The sequence below is a fragment of the Physeter macrocephalus genome, chromosome 1 (genome assembly GCF_002837175.3).
Source record: "Physeter macrocephalus isolate SW-GA chromosome 1, ASM283717v5, whole genome shotgun sequence".
Classification (NCBI taxonomy): Eukaryota; Metazoa; Chordata; class Mammalia; order Artiodactyla; family Physeteridae; genus Physeter; species Physeter macrocephalus.
The window spans coordinates 63,578,885-63,594,326 of NC_041214.2; the positions used below are offsets into that span (position 1 = coordinate 63,578,885).

At 37.2% G+C, this 15,442-nt stretch overlaps 1 protein-coding gene across 11 annotated transcripts in view; it reads right to left on the reverse strand.

Moving 5' to 3' along the window:
* PHC3 (polyhomeotic homolog 3) overlaps nucleotides 1–15,442 on the reverse strand; it is an 88,339-nt gene that overhangs the window by 59,278 nt on the left and 13,619 nt on the right. For 9 of the 11 annotated variants that reach the window (XR_008616926.1, XR_003680284.1, XR_003680285.2 and 6 more), the window contains 2 exons: nucleotides 4,189–4,347; nucleotides 2,022–2,120 (listed from right to left, as the gene is read on the reverse strand). Coding sequence is in view for 8 of the 11 variants with exons in the window: in XM_028491085.2 (XP_028346886.1) it covers nucleotides 2,022–2,120; nucleotides 4,189–4,347 (258 nt within the window). In the remaining 3 variants the exon portion in view is untranslated. The remainder of the gene's footprint in view (nucleotides 1–2,021; nucleotides 2,121–4,188; nucleotides 4,348–15,442) is intronic. The other 2 variants (XM_028491095.2, XM_024124363.2) reach the window with 1 other exon arrangement.

The window sequence follows — 15,442 nt, forward strand, 5'->3', positions numbered from 1 at the left end:
CAGAGAGACATTTCAAGTTTAGAGCTGAAAAAACCTTAAAGTTAACAAAGGTCTCATTTTGTAAATATGGAAACTGAAGTCCACATAAGTTAAGGAACTACAGAGGGTCACAGAGCACATTATGAGAAACTGGAGTTTAACTGATCACCATCTTTATATGCTGATATATGAAAATTGGACTTTGTTATTAAATAAAATAGAGATTCTATGAAAAATACCAAAGAATATTATTGCTATCTCAGTTTTTACTTTTTACCAGATGATTGAGATTATTAAATTAAAAATTCGAAGCCAAGGATGACCTTGAGATATACCAATTTCTGCCATATGCAATCCAAAACATTATCTATGGAAAAATGTCAAAATGGTATCATACAAAGTAAAAGTCTACTCAACTGTTTTAATTTAAAATTTACTCAATTTCATTCATCTTTATTAATTTTACCGAGGTGTGACCTACATACAATAAAATGAATGAACCAGTTCAATAAGTTTTGACATTATGTATATACCATGTTACCACCACCCCAATCAAGATATAGAACATTTCCATCACTCATGCCCCTTCCCAGTCAATCTCCCCCACCTTCTGCCCCAGGTAGCACAAATCCATTTTTTTTCACTATAGATTTGTTCTGCCTGTTCAGAAATTTCATATAAATAGAGTCACAGAGTATTACACTCTGTGATGTCTGGCATCTTTTACTAATTATAATGTTTCTGAGATGTACCAGTAGTTTGTTCCTTTTTATTTCTGAGTAATATTCCACAATATGTTTATCCATTCACCAGTTAAAAGACAGTGGTTACTTCCAGTTTGGGGCTATTCTAAATAGAGCTGCTACGAACATTCATTTAAACATCTTCATGTGGATATATGTTTTCAAATCTCTCAGGGTAAACATCTAGAAGTGGAATTGCTGGGTAACATGTTAAGCATATGTGTAACTTTATAAGAAAACTGTTTTTCAAAGTGGTTGTACTCTTTTACACTTTCACCAGCAACATATGATAGTATGGTTCCTCCACATTCTCGCCAACATGTGGCATTTTCAGTCTCCTTCATTTCAGACATTCTAGTGAGTGTGTAGTGATATTCACTGTGGTTTTGATTTATATTTCTAGGAAGATTAATCATGTTGAGCATTTTTTCATGTGCTTTTTGGCCTTTCCAATATCTTTTGTGAAGTGTTCAAATCTTCTGCCCATTTTTAACTAAACTGTTCATGATCTTATTACTGAGTTGTAAACACACTTTACATATTCTGAATACAAGTCCTTTGTCAGATATATGTATTGTGAACATTTTCCCTCAGTCTGTGGCTTTGCCTCTTTGTTTCTGTAGCGATGTCTTTTGAAGAACAGTTTTTAAATTTTGATAAAGTCCAATTTGTCATTATTTTCTTTTACAGTTAATGCTTTTTGTGTCCTATCTGAGAAAGCTTTGCTTACCCTGGAGTTGTAAAGATATCCCCTATGTTTTCTTCTAGAGGTTTTATAGTTTTGTTTTTTGTCTTTAGGTCTACATTACTTCTGGTTTATTTTTGTGAATGGTGTAAGGAGAAAGTTAAAGTTCATTTTTTCCATAGTACCAAACAAAGTATAAACAAAAAACTGAGTAACATTCTGCTCAATTTTTTAAGTTTAAAGTTTACCCAGCTCATTTTTAAATTTAAAAGCCATCTTGACGCGGTTATTACCTAACTGCTTACAAAGGAATCTAAAGAAAAGAATACATCTCACATAATAAATCTGCTTTACAATAAAACTAAACATACAATGTCATAGCAAAACGTATTAACTTTCACTAATGTCAAATAACCTAAATATCCCTGTTTAATGGCATTATAATTTCTATAAAACCAAAAAATTTTCTTGAAGTTCTCACTGGATTAAATGTTGATCTGAAATGTGTGACAAAGAGCACTGAAACCGTCAGTAACTTAAACACAAATGTATGTTTACCTTTAACCTGAAGACCCAGACCTTAAGTACCACATTATGAAGCTAGACAAGCTCACCTGAGTAGCTGCAGACTGACAGGAAGATGACGATGACGACGAGACAACAGGAATGTCAGACTGTACAGCAGCCACAGTGGTAGCGGGTGTGAAAATCAGCTGTACAGACAGAAAAACCAAAAAAATACCCTAAGACAAAAGAACATGTCCCACACACAATGTATAGCAGGCAAGAGAGACTGAAATTTGTGACAGAAAGACAATGCAGTTTAGGATTGTCTCCTAAGCAAAAGGTTTTACATGACAAGGAGAACTTTTTGATAATAGAGAACTCAAAAGGAAAAAAAAACCAGAAACATTTTTGAAACAGCTCATGATTCTGATGAGTAGAAAATAAATCAGTGCTCAAGAAAGAAAATGTATTTTGGCAATATGAAATCCTCATACCAAAATTTTCCCCGAATAAGCTATTATACTTTAACTTTTCCCAGCTCAAAACTGTTGTGGCAGGATTCCTAAAATGGAAGTTAGACTAGGCAACCATAGTCACTGCTCTTGAATGCAAACTAAATTTCAGTGAGAAACATGAAAAGAAACACCAAAAAGTCTTTTCAGTCCTCTTTACCCCAAAGGATAACTATGCCACATGCTACGTTACAATATTTCACTCAGCTACACAGGATCTGTGTAGTACAGACCTAGGTTGCTCTTGATTTTAAAACTATTTGTAAAGAAATATTCATTCTAAGTGTAAATGCCACAACATGTTAAAAGTCAACAACAAAGCAGCCTGCAAAAAAACTTCACATCAAAAAAAAAAAAGAAAGGAAAGACACACTTGATTTATTTAATTATCACCATCTCTTTTCAAATACTTTTTTTTCAATACTGAAACAGAATGCCATTAATTAAAAAAGGCAATACAATCCACTCAGAGATTATCCAATCCAATTTAGTAAATTATGACAGTTGTTTCAAAGAACCTGTGAATACTCTATCTCAAAATTGCATCAAGTTATACAGTTCCTCAAAAGCCATTTCTGTTTAAATTAGAATTACCAATTAAAGGATCATTTAAACTTCAGTTCTTTACATACTAAACTTAAGTGAATTAAATAACAGGTATAACTTTCACAAGAAGGTAATTTCCAGTACAAACAGCTAAAAGCACTATACGTAAAAAGATGTTCTGTCTAGCGTGAACCATGAAACTGCCAGTTTTAGAGGTCAAAAACGGTCCAGTAGCAACCATTTCAAATGGTTCTCCCTAATTCTGAAGCATATTATTGATTAAATAAGATCTCATGGGGAAAAAACCCAGAAATATGGTAATGTCTATTGAATAGTCTGTAAATAAAAAGAGGGTCATATCATTGTTTCCTGTTAGAAATATGATGGAAACCTTCTTTGCAATTTTAGTGGAGAACTGGGGATCCAGATATATATTCAGTTCACTGGATAAAAAAGAATATAAATAAATACATATCAGGGACAAAGTTCTTCTCTAGCTACCTGTAAAGACATCAAATAAAGTAAATGTCAACCAATTTTTACATTCCTTAAAGAAGGCTCAACAAGTAAATCAGGAAATCAGTAGATACTCAAACACACAATAGCCAAATTAACATTCCTGTATTAACAAAAGATCAAAGTGAGCACAGGAACACAAATCACCTTGCAGATTTTAAGACGGGAATAACCGAAGCTAAAACTCATCTGGTAAATTATCACAAACTCCAATCCAGATTTCAGAAGAGCCCACAATATAAATTCTAATTTATAGTTAACAACCAAGTTTTTTATGTTTCTAACAATTTCATCAAATCTAAGATGTCAAAGATATACGGTGATTTTATGTATCACTATAAGCACCAACTACAACCGTAAGATGCCATCAATTATAAAATGCATCTCAGTTTCAGAGATGTTAAAATATGAAAAAGGGTTTGAAATCAAAGAAATTTGATATTAAAAATTAATCACTCCTATGTTACAGAATCTGTTAGCTCCCTAATGCTGCTAATTACTATTTGATACACCAAGAAGGCCTACCAATTAAAGGTAGAATTTTTCATGATATAAATGTATAAGAGCTAGGCACATACACAAAAATTTTGTTAAACATTTCTTAAATATTAAAAATGCCTCCTATTATATCAAATCAAGAAACATTTTGATCTCTCTCAAATCTTTAAACACTGAAAAAATCTGGTAGCTCATATCTTACCATTTGAGCTCGGAGATACATTTGAGCTTGGCTTGCCGTTAGGGTAGGGGAGGTACTCCCTAGTAACATAGTCTGTTGGGTAATACTGCCACTGGTAGAACTGGAAGCCTGGGAACGGCTTATTAACTGTGCAGGTGTAGGAGAAGTAGAGAGGTTGATCTAAGGAAGAAAACATATCAGGTCATAGGCTTCTATTTCTTGCTTCCATGTCACTGAATTTCACCAAGCTGCAGTTAGGCAATCAATGGTATATATTGTGGCTGAGGAACCTAAGAGAGGGCTTCATCTTTGACAAACCCATCACTTCTGTAGGCGATTATTTGCACATATGCAAACAATAGCATGTACTGGTTAGTAATTAGGACAATTTTTAAGGATATCCTCATTGTGTTTCGTAAGATTCCAACATCTTAAAATATCATTTCTACTACCTCCCAAAAATTAGGGCTATTGTTCCATTATTTTAATATTCCATGTAGTGACTTAAAACATTTGAATCAACAGTCTACATTATTTTTTCATTCTTTGTCACATTTCGAGGGATTTCTGAAATGAACAAAAGTTAAAACACAGATAATCCATGCACATGTATAAAAACATACACGTAACATATAACTAGTATAACATTCTCCTTCAAAAGCTCTCAGAAAAGAAGAAAATAGAATTGTTACTTGTCAAACAGATGGAAAACTCCTGAATATTGGTTACAAGATTAAATTATAAACACTAAAGCTGCTGTTAAAGAATAAACTAGTGCATGGTCTATCTCTAGGATATATAAGAGACTGGTAACTGGTTGTACCTGTGAAGGCAAACTGGGTGGGAACAGGACAAAGGGACACATGTAGACTACCACATGCATGTATTATCCATTTTAAAGATAAATAATATTTTTAATGAGAGTAACATAATCCAACCTCAAATCCTTTTTATGGACAATGCAGAGAATAAAATTAAGAAATAGTTTATCAGACTTCTGATTCAAGGAACAAGGCAGACTGAACTAATACATCCATGTGCCCAAATGCACTCACTGAAATGCAAGATCAACATGAAAAATTATAAAAATGTATAACTGAACTCAAAAAAGGGGAAGGGAGGGGGAGTTCCCAGGCGCCGGAAAGGAAGAAACTCAAAGATGTAAGCTCCAGCTGACACCAAGGCAATCTAGGGAGATGTTGGCCCACAGAGATAGAAGACCTGATTTTGAGACTATTTCAGTGGGGACCTAGAAGTAAAACCTGTTTTGAGCCAAGATCCTCAAAAGGGCTCCTCAATATGTGAAAAGGAGCTGGAAAAGCTCCACCCATGCGTCCTGAGAAGCAGCAAGAAAAGTTGCTATCTGCCCTGCCCCAGGTGGAAGGAGAGAGCCTCTTAATGAGAATCAAAACTCCAGGCTTGCACCACATAGGGGTACAGAATCCATATTCACACTACCTGCACAGTTCCATAATCCATCCCAAAACATTAGCATTTGTACCAGTCCAGGACATTTGTTAAACTGAAGAAGTGACTGGAGGAGGCTGAGTGAAGGCTATACAGGAGGACCTCTCTGTACCGTTTTTGTAACTTCCTGAGTCAATAATTATTTAAAAATAAAAAGTTTAAAAAACTGCATAGTGGGTACACAAGTTGGTTAACTAATTCTCTATATCTATCTGTATCTTTTAAGTATTTCTTAATTTTAATAAAATACTTAAATCTGTAATTCAGTGCATAAATACAATAAAATATAAAAAATTATTCTGCAATCTGGCTTTTATTCTAGCACACCACTAAAATCCGATTAGCAAAAATCACTAATACCCTCTGACAAATTCAGTGGATTCTTTTTAGACCATTCCCTCTCAATCTTCTTTACCAGCTCTTCTTTCTAGCCCACCCCCAAACTGTTCATCCTTTGTCCTCAACACTTTTCCTTTTCAATTCCTAGATTATCACACCTACTCCATAGTTTCAAACAATTCAATCCTGAATAGTCTCAATCCTTGACGACAAACCCTTACTCTCTAGGTTCAAATACTTACAGAACACATCTTTCTGAATGTCTCTTACCAACTCAAACTCAACATGTTCAAACACCAAACTCATTATCATTTCTTCATTTTATTTTATTTTATGTATTTATTTTTGGCTGCGTTGGGTCTTCATTGCTGCACGCAGGCTTTCTCTCGTTGCAGCGAGCGGGGGCTACTTTTCGTTGCGGCGCACCGGCTTCTCACTGCAGTGGCTTCTCTTGTTGAGGAGCATGGGCTAGGCACGTGGGCTTCATTAGTTGTGGCGTGCGGGCTCAGTAGTTGTGGCACGCAGGCTCTAGAGCGTAGGCTCAGCAGTTGTGGCGCACGGGCTTAGCTGCTCCACGGCATGTGGGATCTTCCCGGACCAGGGCTCGAACCCATGTCCCCTGCATTGGCAGGCGGATTCTTAACCACTGCACCACCAGGGAAGTCCTATCACTCCTTCTTAAACCAGCTTCTCCTCAAATGGCCACCGGCATCTTCTAAAACATCCCCCAAGACAGACTAATCTGGAAGTCATCCTAACTCCTCCCTCTCATATAACTCACACACAAAATCAGTCACATGTCTTTTACTGTTTCTACACCTTTATCTTCCTCAATTTCATTTTGATTTTGAATCACGTAGTTTGAGATTCTGAGCCCATAGCACTTCCAGCTACATTGCTTTAACAGCTGCAAAATGATCTCTCTGCTTGGAATATTGTCTCCTCTGACTTGCCAGATAATCTTTCCCTAATTTTTTTTTTTTTTGGCGGTACGCGGGCCTCTCACTGTTGTGGCCTCTCCCGTTGCGGAGCACAGGCTCCGGACGCGCAGGCTCAGCGGCCATGGCTCACGGGCCCAGCCGCTCCGCGGCACGTGGGATCTTCCCGGACCAGGGCACGAACCCGTGTCCCCTGCATCGGCAGGCGGACTCTCAACCACTGCGCCACCAGGGAAGCCCCCTGTTTCCCTAATTTTAATTAATAAATATTAATTAGCCATTTAAAAATCTTCTAGATAACATTCAAACTCCCCTAACTACCTCTGCAGTATCATCTCCTTCCACTCCTCCATACATACCCTTCACATTAGCCATATGAAGCTATTTGCAGTGTCATCATGTCTCAGGCCTCTATGGCTCTGGTAACAACTCTGGACTGAATTGAGCATCACCTACCCCCATACCCCACCTCTTCCCCCTCTATGTAGTATACAACTCTCTCTCAAAAATCACCTGCTAAGCTTTTTCAGGCATCCAACCCCATAGTAGAACTGACTACTCCTCTTTTGCCTGTTATCTTCCATAATTTCCATATACTCCTAGCATATACTTCTGTCTCACTCGTCTAAACAATAATTTCTTTAAGGGTGGGGACCATGTGTTATTTATCTTCATATAACCAATATCTATGAGAGTGCCTTCATTCAAAACGTTTATTAACTTAATGAATGCCATGTTATTTTAAGGCATACTTCACACTTTAAATGTAGTATATAAGCCTATGACAAAGAGTGAGCATGTGTGTGTGTATAACAGCGAGAAGAGAAAACAATTCTGGTATAGCCCCTAACAAAGCAGAGTAAAAATGCAGATAACATGGTGATACTAGCTCAATTCTACTTTTGATGTGCTATATAATAAATTGTTAATAAGCACCCCCCAAACATATTCTTTTTCTACACCACTCCACAAACAGATATTTTGGATAAAGCCTTGCTCCGAAGATTAAATCACTTAGCAGGGTAAAATTGGACCAGGTTTTCTGACTCATATTTTGGCATGCAGGGTGCTTTCCTATACCGTGAGAGCTTGTTAATTTGGGTCACTCTACAGTAATAATGCCTTGGCAGTTTTTCCAGTCAGTGATTCTTAAAAATAAAGGGGGGGGAAGAAAGACAGAAAGAAAGAAAGATACTCTAGTAATGGATAGACCACACACTTTTTAAACAAAAACATACAAGTTTTTTAAAAAAACTGACTGGCTGATAGCCAAGTGCCTGAGAGTGCTCTGTAAGGAATAAGGAAGTAGAACAAAAATTACAAACAGAATGCTTTTTTTTTCTTAAAAAGGAAGTAAGAAAACTAAATAGTAGCCTCCTAGCCACCTGCATTTCACTTTGTCTAAGTTGTGAGATCAAAGACTAAATATCATGTTTATTTTTAAGTTCCAAATGGCAAGTGCCATTTCAGACAGTGTCTACTAATGAATGCCAAACCCATGAGGGCAAGGCGATCAGTAGCCAACTCTGCAAGAAGTCCCTTCCTTTCCACAACTGATATGTCTCTCCTCTATTTTCTGCTTTGCTCTGCTGACCTGAACCAGATGCCCTCAACTGTTTCCATTACCTTCTCTGTCAATCCCATCGCAACATGCGTAATTCCCTTTCATTTTAAAGCCTTGGCCAATCCTGTCGTCTCACACCTCAAGCCCCACACTCCATAAAGGAACTTACTCCTTTAGCCCTATTGCTGGAAGCTCTCTCCTTACTGACACTAAGAGTCACCAAAGAAAACCACATCTGCCAAGAAAAGCCATTTAACTCTCAACCACTCCTTAGTGCCCCACTAGGAGGTTACACAGGGTCTCTGGCCCAGAGTACTCCCTAAAACCAAAGCCCATTTGAGACCCACTGCTGCCATGTAACTGATCAGAATCAATCAGGTATATCTACAGAGAGACATGGTACACAGACATTAAAAGGCTGATTATATCTGTATTCAATGGCATGAAAATATGACCCACTGCTGAGTGAAAAAACTGTAGGATAACATGTAGAATATAATCCACTTATACAATTATATACAAATATCTGCGTGTATGTATATATACATTCCACACATGTGAAAACATGTTGAGAGAAAGATGTCTGCACTGTATACACACACAATAATGCATACTCATAAATTTGTATCTGATTAGATTTGATATAGAAATATACACATACGCACACACAACTGGAAGAACAGTCACCAAAATGCTAAAGGTGAATAATGCCTACTAGGGGTAAAATTTGGGAATGATTTATATTTTCTTTTTCAATGTTTTTGTCTTTTCTATGTAGGTATTAACTTTAGAATCAGAGAGGAAATGATATTTTCCTTTTTTTATATTTACTTCAGTATATTGTTTTGTCTTTATCACATTAAAGCAGAATATAAATTTTCTTGCCTCATTATTCAGTGGGAATTTATGCAATTCAAATATCTAGAAGTGTTAAATATTGTATAGAAATTTCAAATAATAATATCTACCCATGAAGGATGTCCTTTTTAAGAGACCACATATTTTTAACAATGAAATGAAATAAAATGCCTATTTATTACAGAAAATCATTATTTCTACTTTCTGTAATACAAGCTATAAAAACAACAGCAAAACAAACAAAAAACAACTTCACAACCTCCCAATTGCATTCAGATTTTGACACCCTAAAAAGAAAAGTTGCAATGAAGAAACAATTAAAATATTGGAAGTAACTGTCCATCAACAAAGATAGTTATATAAGACAAACTGCAGCCACACTGTGCACAGTAGCTCAAGTTAGTGAGATAGAAAGCTCTGAAGACACACAGTTAAGTGTAAAAACAAAATGCAGAATACCTATGTGTGTTTACAGTGTGTTAAAAAAATTGTGTATTAAACACATAGGCACACATTTCTTTATACTATATATGTCCTTAATGCATAGGTAAAGATCTGAAGGGATATCCAGCAAACTGAGAAGACAGAAGGACTGAAGGGGAAAGGAGGCTGAAGGTGACAACACTTTTTTACTTTACCTGTACTATGGGAATATTTTATAAGAATGCAGTAAAACTGCTCATGACCGGACAAATATGCAGGCTACAGTTTTATTTTAAACTGCTATTAAGCTTTGAAATAGATTTCTAACAATCCTTGAAAACAATGAGTTTTAAAACTTAAAATACCTCCTAATATTAATAATAGAGAATAAGTACCTTGGTTTTAAGCAAGTAATTCTCCCCCAGATAAATTCATAATGAATTCATTTGATATGTAGTTGATCTGATTTTTTAGAGAAAACTGATCATTTATAAGGTTCTTGATCTAAAAAAAATCTCATTGGGCTTCCCGGGTGGCGCAGTGGTTGAGAGTCCGCCTGCCAATGCAGGGGACGCGGGTTCGTGCCCCGTTCCGGGAAGATCCCACATGCCGCGGAGCGGCTGGGCCCGTGAGCCATGGCCGCTGAGCCTGCGCGTCCGGAGCCTGTGCTCTGCACCGGGAGAGGCCGCAACAGTGAGAGGCCTGCGTACCACAAAAAAAATAATAATAATAATAAAAAAAAAATCTCATTGACCTAATATACTAATATTCCTAATATTCCTAAGAGTATACTCTTAGGAAATTTTTTTTAAAGAGAATTACTAGATATAAAGATACATAACATTCAATGCAGGTTTACTTATAATAGCAAAAAAAAAGGGAAAAATTAAAACTGCCAGCAAGAGGAAAATAGGTTTTTTTTTAAAAGGGTAGAATATTATGTAGCCATTAAAAATCATGTTTATAAAACAATAAATACTGAAGATAATGGTCTGAGCACACCCATTTGCTTCTCCCTCCTACTAAAACCCACTGAAATAGCAGTTAATACAATAACAAAAAAGACTGGGGGAAACAAACATACAAATTTAGACTGTGGGACATTCAGTAAGATAAGTGACCTGATCTCTTTAAAAAAAAAAAGGGGGGGAGGAGATCTTTTTATATTAAAGGAAAATAGGACATCCACATGCAATGTGTGATCCTTAATTAAATCCTGGGAAAAGATATTTTGGAGACTACTGAGGGAATCCAAATATGGGGCGTATATTAGATATTGTGCTGATATTAAATTTCTTAGGTGTGACACGGTACTGTGGTGATATAAGACAATCTCCCTCTTGGATAACACATGCTAAGCACTTGGGACTGAAGTATCATGATGCCTTCAACTTATAAAAATAAAAGGTCAGAAAAACAGTGTAAACAGAGAGGAACTTAATTGTTATAGATAGCTACATGAAGGGTACACAAGGGTCAATGCTCACTCTTTCCATTTTTCTGTGGGTTTAAATGTTTTTTCAAAAAAAACTTGGGGGATTAAAAGAACAACATTAAACAAAAAGAAAGCACACATACAGCAAACAGAGAGAAGGGTACCATCTGCATTTCTGTAAGACCTAAAGATGAGATCACACTGCAGGAGAAAACAGAGAGAAGGAAGCTCTCTGTAGTCCAGAATACAGAAAGAAACAGACCAGAGTGGATTTAGTTAGATTCAGAATTTAGAGGTATGAAAGCAGAAGTAAGAAGTGGGGCTAAAAATTGAAGGATTATCTACAGGTCTGTCTAGAAAACAGACTCACCAGTCATAACCCCACCCCTCTCCCACACAGAACGGGTATCGAGACCTAGAAAGAATGGACACTTCTCTTTAAAAGTCTAAAAACTGCCACGGAAAAGCTAGGCTTTTAGAGTGGGTACTGGTACCTTGACGTAAAACCCTCCTTATTCTGAAACTGCTGGCTCACCAGCCTAACGGCCAGCTTCTAACCTGCACACCTTCAATTCTAAACCTGCCAAAGATATATGCTTACCACTGTCATCACCACTGCTATTCCCACATGCAAATACAGAAATCTTAATCGGCCTTTCCACTAAGGAAAGAGGTCTGCTAGGGAACAACCTATCTTCAAAGCAGTGGAAGAAACCCATGTTGATTAATTTATATAATCATTTACTCTTAAATATAAGCAGAAAACCAAGCATTTTAAGGGAAAACTCCTTTTTCTTATAAGAGAAAAACTAGCAGCATGAAAAAAAGACCAAGATAATTTCTAAGGAACATAAATTATTTAAGAAACAGAAAAAAAAATGTTTTAAAATCTGATAAGTATCACAACAGAGATCTAAAATATTTCAGCCATAATAGAAAAACAGGATTCCAAGGGAAAAGAATAAGAAAATTCTCTTAGAAATTGGAAATACAAAGGCTGAACTAAAATTTTCTTTTAAATGTAAAAAGAAAGGGTTAAAAAAAAAGGGTAAGGAAATATGTCACAACAGAATAAAAAGATAAAGACAGAAAACGAGTAAAAAGCTAAAAGTAAAGGATCAATCCAGAAAGACCAATATCCAACTAAGGAGCTCCAGAAAAAGAGAACAGAGAAAAATAGAAGGAAATAAATTTTTGTTAAAACTTTTTTAGTTTCATACACATGAACACTAAGTTTCATACTAAGAGAGTCCAAAAAGTGTCCTGAACTCAATGACATCTAGAGAGCCTCATGAAACTCCAGAAAAGCTAAAAAAAACAGGCAAACCTAAAAGACTGAAGAGAAAAAGTACCAATTAGTGATAATAAGACAAAATCAGCCTTTTCTTTGGTAATACGAAAATTCTGAAAACAATGGTTTCAAGTTTCCTAAGAAAAATCATTTTCAATATAGAATTTACATACAAATAATCATTAAAAAGATATGGGGAGGGAATTTTTAGGCCTACAAAGACTCCAAATTTATTTTCCACATACCCTTTACAAGCAAGTTATTAGAAGATAACGCCAGTAAAACAAAACTCCTATCACAGTGTCCTTTGACTATTTACATGTCTGTAGACTATATCTACTGTACTCTAAGACCTTTGTTCACTTTGGATTCTTGACATCTAACACCACGCCTGGCACCAAGTAGGCATTCAATAAGGAAATATTGGCACAGATTATCCTCAGGAGTGTGGGAGACTAGCACAGAATCCCATTCAGGAATGAATCCCTGAGACTAAGCTCTGCTATTTCAGGAACATGAGCTCAGGATGAGTCCTCTTCTCTGCAAACTCCACGTATTTTTTAAAGCTCAGCTTAAGTCCCGTACAAAAAGCCTTCTTCAACTACTCCAATCCCCAAAGATCTCTTTTCTGTTAACTCCCATGGAATTTATCACTTGATTATATACTGTTATGTTGGTTACTGTTTGATATGTCTAGGCACAGTCCTTCAAATGTCTATTACTGTCTCTGAGGGAAGGGACTTTGACTCATGTGTACCCCCAGGGCAACTAGCACAGTGTGGGACAATAGGTAAACCTGATTAACTGGCTGCCTGCTCATAACTAACAACAAAAGAATCTCATCACTGAGGTCAGGACTTAGACTCTCCCCTATAATGCAATTTCAGGCAATCAGAATATATCCTAAAATGATTCTTTGCACTGAAGATAAACCACTTGTGGTACCAAGATAACCAAGAATTAAAATTAATATGCTGTATTACATATTCTAGTTGATGATTATAATTAAACTTCATCTTTCAACAAATATTTATTACACACCTACTATGTGATAGGCTAAGTCCCTAACAGAATCTTAGATTAACATCTAAACCACTGGTTCTCAAATTTTTTTTTTAATAGAACCCTTTCTTCACACACCGTCTTATTCAAAACTCCCAGATTCAAACAGATCACAGAACTGTTTTGTCTAAAGTTTAAGGTAAGGGGGCTTCCCTGGTGGCGCAGTGGTTAAGAATCCACCTGCCAATGCAGGGGACATGGGTTCCATCCCTGGTCCGGGAGGATGCCACATGCCGCGGAGCAGCTAAGCCCATGCGCCACAACTACTGGAGCCCCCGCGCCTAGAGCCCATGCTCCACAACAAGAGAAGCCACCGCAATGAGAAGCCCGCGCACCGCAATGAAGAGTAGCCCCCGCTCGCCGCAACTAGAGAAAGCCCAAGCGCAGCAACGAAGACCCAATGCAGCCAATAATAAAAATTTTTTTAAATAAATAAATAAAGTTTAAGGTAAGGCTCAGAGCCCTATCTATCTTAGTCTGCTCAGGCTGCCATAACAAGGTGCCACAGACTGCACAGCTCAAACAACAGAAATTTATTTCCCACAGTTCTAGAGGCTAGGAAGTCCAGGACCAAGGTGCCAGCCAATTCAGTTTCTGGTGCAAGCTCTCTGCTGGCTTGCAGATGGCCACCTTCTTACCTCTCAGCAGATAGAGGGAGATCTCTGGTGTCTCTCCTCTGATAAAGCCACCAGGTCTACTGGATCAGAGCTCCACACTTAGGACCTCTTTTAACCTTAACCACCTCCTTAAAGGCCCTGTTTCTAATACAGTCACATGTGGGTTTAAGGCTTCAACATACGAATTTGGGAGGGATGCAATTTAGTGCATAGCACCATCTATTGAACCTTCTCCTTGATCTAGACCCAGGGACATATGGATGAAAAGACTAAAAACCATCTAATTAGACAACTTAATTTTACATAAAAGAAAACTGGGGTGTAAGGAGGTTAAATGACTTGCCCTAAGTTACACCACCAGTCAGTCACAGAACTAAGACTAGAAGCCAGGTCCCTTATGTCCTCCTTTCTACCAAACTTTCTCTCATAATATTCTACAATTGGTAGTAAAGTCACCACGTACTCTTGTGACTTGAATTGTCAATGAGATGCACAAGACATCACTAATCACCAGACCTGCCACATGAACTCCAAACTCATATATCCAACATCTACTCAACATCTATAGGTGGGTGTCTAACATACATTGTGTTGAAAACCAGACTCCTGATTTTCTTCTCCAACATAGGTGCTTTAGCAGATTCTTCCAGGTGTTCAGGCCAAAATACTACAGTTATCGGTGACTCTACCTTTCCTCACATCTTTTATTCAATTCCTCAGCACATACTGTTAGGTCTATTTTCAAAACATCCAAATTTCTTTTTTTGGCCACACCATGAGGCATGTGGGAATCTTAGTTTCCCAACCAGTGATCGAACCCATGCCCCCTGCATTGGGAGCACAGAGTCTTAACCACTGGACCGCCGGAAGTCCCCAAACATCCAAATTTCTATAATAAAATACTGGAGAAAAAAAAATTCAGAATCTGTCTAACCACTTTTTACCACATCTACTGTCACCATCAGGGTCCAAGCCCCCAATATCTCTCTCTTGGATTATTACAGGAACCACTTAACTGGTCTCCCTGCTTCTATTACTGACCCCTAGAACCTACTCTCAACATTGTAGCTAAGTTAAACCCTGTGTGAGATCATGTCACATCCCTACTAAAACAGCTTTCCAGTAGCTTCCCAACTCATGCAGAGTAAAACCCAAGGGTTTAATAATCTCCTCGTGATTAGATTACAATTACCTCTCTAAAGTCATCTCTAAACATACTCCCACTCTCTCATTCCACTCCAGCCACACTACCCTCCTTTCTGTTCCTTAAGCATGTTTGCC